The 6,901-nt window shown below is 42.8% G+C and overlaps 1 protein-coding gene across 1 annotated transcript in view; it reads right to left on the reverse strand.

The window, feature by feature from the left end:
- Positions 1-1,183: 1,183 nt before the first annotated feature.
- LOC109526479 (uncharacterized) overlaps positions 1,184-6,901 on the reverse strand; it is a 47,148-nt gene continuing 41,430 nt past the window's right edge. Inside the window, exon 6 of the mRNA XM_019887772.1 lies at positions 1,184-2,228. Coding sequence (XP_019743331.1) covers positions 1,303-2,228 — 926 coding nt within the window. The 3' untranslated portion in view covers positions 1,184-1,302. The remainder of the gene's footprint in view (positions 2,229-6,901) is intronic.

Here is a 6,901-nt window from a genome sequence, read left to right on the forward strand (position 1 = left end):
TAAACAGTTTTTGGACAGTATATTTTTGTATTTTATTGATTGTGTTGTTACACGTGCATTTTGTCAACATACTTGCAGGTTCATAAAGGACATGTACCATGCTCATTTCCCAAATGAGGAATTTCTGTTATCAGGACAAATTGGACAGCGCAAACACGAGTCCGCACTAGAGAATATTTACTGTATAAACGTGTGACTGTATTTGTTCAGGGCTTCCTGATGAAATCTGAGACTCACAGGAGCCCGAATCGATTCGTGTTGCATTGTGATAAACTTCAGAAAGGACGACGTGGTGTTGGCTCTTCTTCCACCTTATAGAGAGATAAAAGAACCAGTGTCCAAGGAGGGCCAAAAGCAAATTGACAGCTCCCCCTCCTTAATATTACACTGTTATAACAGCTAAGCAAGCAAAACTGCGTAGGTGCTCCTTGTTGCAGCGTTTTTAGAATTTTTATAGGCTCCTTGTTGTTGAATCATCATAATTATAAGAGCTAGCAGTGTCGAGCCATTGTTCTGTGATGTGCACGTTAGCTAAGCTAACGTATGCTACGTGAACTTAGGTGTTTGATTTGTGTCGCATGGTTCCCTTGAATGATTTTGATTTGGATGTATAACATTGACAGCCAAATGGGCTTAGCAAATGTAATTTATGTAACCTTGGGATTGGAGGAAGTCTTAGTGAAAGGTCAGTTGTCAGGCATCCAAAGAAGTACAATTCGCTGGTGTCGGGCTGAAAACTTCCATGTCCACATTTGGTAAATTGAATATATTTTCACAAATTTATAGGATTAGTCAGTCCCCACCTGAATGTTATTTTTACAAATTAATGACCAATCTAAAGTGTTGAAAATGGCCTGCTCTCTTTGGCCATCTAATGGCTCAACACATTTTTTTGGAGGGTTTCTTAAAAAGTGATGGTTTTGGAGTTACGAGGATTTTGCCTGACACAAGTGAACCAATATACTACTGCTCCTAGTTGTCAGTCCAGAAACTGTAGACCATCAAAAATCTATTCTAGCAACTCGCTCGGTAGGTCCTTTGAAGCTAATAACAAAATTATCCATTTCTGTTTATGCCAAACTAAAAACAGTCTTTCGATTGACTGGTTGGGTGGAACTCTCAGAAAGAAAATAAACCCAGGTAGACCTGAAGTGAACTGATGGCTGGTGACTGATGACTTACGTTCTCTTGTGGTCCACAATTTGTGTCAACATTGACACCTGACTTTTATTGATGATGAGACAACAAAAAAAGTGGAACAAAGTGTCGATCTCGCCTCATCAGATGTAAGGCTCCAATCCCTCAGACAGTAGTAACAGATAGCAGAGGGCTAGGACACAGTTGAGTGTCCACTTCCACTCGGGTCCCGTGGGTGAGTAGTTCCTCTACCGTTGTCCAATCATCAAGCAGCTTGCTGTTCCTCAGTCGGTTCTGCTTCCTGTGGCTCAACTCCAGAACCATCTGGGATGACAGCGAGCTCTGACCTCCACCTGCCGCAGCCTCTTCACCATTGCGTCGCTCTCTGAGTTGCCGTGACAGCACAAGGTGACGTCTCCTCTCAGCCCGGTTGCAGTACCGGCCAGCCCAGGACTCGCCAATCCCAAGGTGGTCCCCCGGTTGCTCCAATTCCCCACGCACCTCCTCGTCCGTGGTGACCTCACTGCGTTCCTTCGCCAGCCTGTAAGCTCTGGCCCGGAGCAGTTGATTCCTGACAGACTTCTGATTGGACTGCCGACAGTGTGGGGAAGGTGGAGATCGGGGTTTCTGGTGTGCTCCCAAGGTGTTGTAATATGGACCAGTAGACGTTTTTGGGATTCTGGCTTGATTTCCCAGAGTCTGAAACACTCGCCAGTCTGGTGGACCACAAGAAAACAAACCATGACACCTTGAGTCATCTTCCCTCCTGCTGCTTGTTGCACTCTGCACGGTTCTGGTTGTGTTAGGGTGACTGGTCCGGCTGGTTCTATTCGTGATGAGGTGAGCATGATAACTGGCTTGGCTGCTCAGTACCAGGGTGTTATTGGTTGAATGTGGTTGGTTCCTCTGAGACTGCTTCAGTACCTGCTTTGATTCAATATTCATTGGGTGACTTGCCCTGCGGTGTCGTTGGGCCTCACTCAAATCCATTAGAGTCTGACTGCGTCCCGGCACCTCAATGGTCCAGCCCCCAGCTGCTTGGCGCTTCTCCAGCCACAGCGCCCTCCGCTGGCATGGCTCTGTACGGCAACCTGGAAGCAGATAAGAGCCATCAGCGTGGTTCTGGCTCTCGGATGGTGCAAATCGGCTGTAATGCAACAGGATATCTAAGCCTATTATTGTCCAAGCACTAAGGTTGAGTTTAGTTTGGTGTGCATTTTTCTAGCTTTTCAATTGTGAAGGATTCCAAACATATCATTTCTGCAGCCGGGGTTTGTCAAAAAAAAAGTGCAGTGTGCCTCCATACGCGTTAGTGGAACTGCATTTGACTGATTTTGGTTACGATGGAGCTTAGACCGTGATGTACCTGTAGTGCCTGGTGGAAATGGGTTTCAGACCAGTTTGTAAATCTGTTCTAGATCTGCTGTGATTCTTCTGCCCTAACCATGTGTTTGACCTGAGAGCATGGTGTAGACGGCGAGCTAAACAATCCTCCAATAAAAACATGAAGATGAGAATCCACCGTTTGGTATTTTTTTTTGAAGTCAAGAACAATAAAGTCAATGACAATAAATAACTTGCACAACAAAGAGTAACATCTACAACTGTGTAAATCAGGGTCGGCAACCCAAAATGTTGAAAGAGACATACAAGAAAAAAAACAAAACAAAAAACAAATATGTCTGGAGCCGCAACAAAATAAAAGCCTTCAATAAAACTTAAAATGAAGGAAACACATGCTGTATGTATGTAGGAGACTGGACTGTCTCAGAATTGTTTATGTTATTCATTCCTTTGTTGTGTGTTCACAAATGCCCCCATAGAATTTATTTTGTGATTTCCGCTCTTGAATTTCTGTTTTGGTGCATTATTTTCGCTTTTCTTAGTGTCGTTGAAGTGATCGTTAATTTCCGTTTTTCGGAGGCTGGCTTTGAACGCCTCTCAAGTCAAAGAGAGGAGAGAAGGCACCGAGTCGGACGCGGACGTGTCTGTGTTTGTCGAGACTGTTAAAAGCATAAATAAAGCATACGTTTTAAAAAAACAACACCACAGCTCTCCTTTTTCCGGAGCTGCAACATGTATCTATATCTATATGAGCTGTATTAGCCTACTATCAAAATGACTAAGTTTGCTACAATTACACAATGAACCTTCATGATTATTCTTTTTTTTTTCCGTGCAGTGCATTCTGGAGAGCAGGGGGTGCTCAACCTCTTTTGACCGAAGATCTACTTTTCGTTTAACCAACCTACTGCAATTGACTCGCGCATACACAACACACTTACAGACGCATGCCTACCTACGCGGAGGCATGGGACGCACTTTTGCAGCATTTTTAACTATTGTAGCTCATGTGTACCTTTTCACGGCACTCCAGATTCTCGTCGCCAGTACCCTCTTTGAATTGTACATTGTACATGAAACGCCGTTTAAAAAAAATATATATTATGATTATTATTATTAGGGGCGGCCCGGTAGTCCAGTGGTTAGCACGTCGACTTCACAGTGCAGAGGTACCGGGTTCGAATCCAGCTCCGGCCTCCCTGTGTGGAGTTTGCATGTTCTCCCCGGGCCTGCGTGGGTTTTCTCCGGGTACTCCGGTTTCCTCCCACATTCCAAAAACATGCATGGTAGGCTGATTGACTGCTCTAAATTGTCCCTAGGTGTGAATGTGAGCGTGGATGGTTGTTCGTCTCTGTGTGCCCTGCGATTGGCTGGCAACCGATTCAGGGTGTCCCCCGCCTACTGCCCGAAGACGGCTGGGATAGGCTCCAGCACCCCCCGCGACCCTAGTGAGGATCAAGCGGTTCGGAAAATGAATGAATGAATATTATTATTAGTTTTTGCAACAGTCACCTGCCTTGCATCCCGCCCTGCTAATAGCAACGTGTGTCGCAGGCTATGACGCAAATCTTCGTTGACAGAAGCGTTGAAATGTAATATTTATTCTACACATTTTTACAGCATTGGAAAATGTTAAGAATGTTTGTGTCATGTTTTTACTTCTACAGAAACCATATTTAAAACAAAAAAATTAAATTTCCCTCCCACATCTTTTTCCATTTTCAAACATTTTTTATAAAGCTCCAGGGAGCCACTAAATGGCGCCAAAGAGCACACTGGAGCCGCGTGTTGCTGACCCATGGTGTAAATCAGTGGTGTCAAACATACGGCCCGCGGGCCGGATCCGGCCCGTAAGTAGGTTCAATCAGGCCCGCAGGATAATGTAAAAGTGAAAAAAATGCATTAAAGACACAGAATTAATATTTTTAATCAGGTGCAACTCATTGAGTATCCGCAAGGGGACACTGTTTTGATCAGAGAAGAAGACAACAGCAGCCTCAGTCTGTCACTGAGATAGACCCATGACAGCAGACGCTATCAATAGCACTCTCACATTTACACATTTAATAGCACTCTCCTTAGTTTGTAAGGTGTAGGCAGGGATTACATTTAGATTTTATATGCACGTGTAAATGCTTTAAAACTTGCTTTCTTTATGAATCTTGTTTAATCTTAAAGTGCATTACTATATTTTTCAATACCAATTACTTGTTAAAGTTTGTACAATCAGTGGGATCAGTTGCAATGCATATATGTGAATGATAAAAGTAAATTGCACATTTGTCGAAGGAAATGTAAGGTGCTTCATGAAATGTTTTGTAAAAGATATGTTCATTAAATTTCAACATTTTCCTAATGTTCTTGTGCTTCTTTATACCAAAACAAAGGAAAGACATATTGTTTTGGTTATTTATAGCAAAGCATTGTATCATTTTAATGGTCCGGCCCACTTGACATCTCCCGAGGCCGTATGTGGCCCACCATGTGAAATGAGTTTGACACCCCTGGTGTAAATGGACTTAGAGATTGAGCCTGAATGTGTCAAAAGAAAGATGAAAGTGGATGTGATCACACCTCTTCACTGTTATGATTCAAAATGGCTACCCTACTCCACTGACTTTTGGGGTGGTTCTAACTACTTCCACCAATAGGGGCACTGCACTGCACTGCAATACAATCACTGGGGGCAGAAAATTGATGCTAAACTGGCTTCCCAGTGGATGTACCATATTCGCCCGAATATAAGACGGTGTTTTTTGCATTGAAATAAGACTGAAAAGGTGGGGGTCGTCTTATATTCGGGATCTAGACATTATACCCATTGACGACGCTAGATAGCGCCAGATACCATTGAAGTGAATGCTGAACTTGACTCCCCAGGCCAAAGCGAACCCCTGTCACGAAGAATAAAAATAAAAATAGCGGTAGCATGAAGAAGAAAAATAAAGAGTAGCGGTAAGAAGGAAAAGAGAAGAAAATAATAGAAGAGACAACAGAAAATGGAGAAACGTAGTGACAATCTGGAGAAAAGTGGGTCGAAGATCGGCCAGGTTAACCGGTAGCTGAGGAGAAGTTATGATGTAATTTACATTTCAAAAACCAGAAGCCATTCATTTACGAAAGTGATTGCACTTTAGATTTGAATGAGGCAAAATAACATGCTTTTTCTCTCAAATATATTGTTATAATCATTTGTTTCAGATGTACTGTAATTATTTTCTGTATAAAAATTAATTTGGTATTCAAACTAGAGTCTTGAAAAAGAGGGGGTCGTCTTATAATCAGGGCCGTCTTACAGTATATTCGGGCCAATACGGTATTTGTGTTGATCTGATGTCACTGATCCTACTGGAAGTCTTCTGCTTTGTTGGTCTCTGATTCATAAGTAGACTGACTGGATATAACCAGGACTCGAAATAGGGATGCGTGGAACAATACAAAAATATTGATATTTCAATCCAGAGTGCTTTTATTGATCCTCAAGATAAAATATATTTACAATCATTCTATTTTATTTATCTCTATTTTTTTGTACATTTTTCTGCATAAAAACAACTTTTTCCTTCCACCTTCTGCACCCGTAAGGACTTGCATCTGCTCCCGCCCACTCTTACTCTGATTATTTTATTGAAAAGCTGAGGGGAGAGAGGAGAGAGGGAGGCACGGAGGGCTTTCACAGCAGGCAAAAGTGCTAGCTTTCAGTAGATTTAGTAGGTTTCCACAAGACATTGAGACAGGTATCTCAATCATGCTTGATCTTTTGTCGTTTAAAACAGGGGTCCCCAACCGCCGGTCCGCGGACCGGTACCGGTCCGCAGGGCATTTGGTACCAGGCCGCAAAGAAAGAACTTGCCTTATTTCCGTTTTATTTATTTCGGAATACGACAGATGTTTTATTTTGAAAAATTACCGGATTCTCCGTTACATCCGTCTGTGTCACGCTTGATTCACGTCAAACCATGCTTCTCGGTCACGTGACCGATGACGCTCAAAAACAAAACGCTGAAGCCTGCAAAATGAGTAAAAAAGCTGCTTGGAGATCGCAAATGACGGCGGCCTTAAAAGTACGTTCGAGACAGCTGGATTAAAGTTATGGCTGAATACTCTGAGATCGCCACAATAGCACTGTTGCTATTTCCGACATCCTGCCTGTGTGAGGTACAATACTATACAATACAATACATGCTGATTTATATAGCGCTTTCACAACAGCGGCAGCTGTAACAAAGCGCTTAACAAAACAGTTAACATAAAGTAAAATAATAAACACAACACTTAACATAAAACACGGACAGTCGTGCAGTCCTAACCACTTTTCCGGGACACGCTTTGTTGTTTGAAGCAGTTTGAGATGAAAGAGGAGAGAATCAAAGTGTCCTTTCACCAGTGGATCAGAGACGTCATGCTCAAAATGTGCACA

Source organism: Hippocampus comes, unplaced genomic scaffold (genome assembly GCF_001891065.2).
Source record: "Hippocampus comes isolate QL1 unplaced genomic scaffold, H_comes_QL1_v1.1 scaffold245, whole genome shotgun sequence".
Classification (NCBI taxonomy): domain Eukaryota; kingdom Metazoa; phylum Chordata; class Actinopteri; order Syngnathiformes; family Syngnathidae; genus Hippocampus; species Hippocampus comes.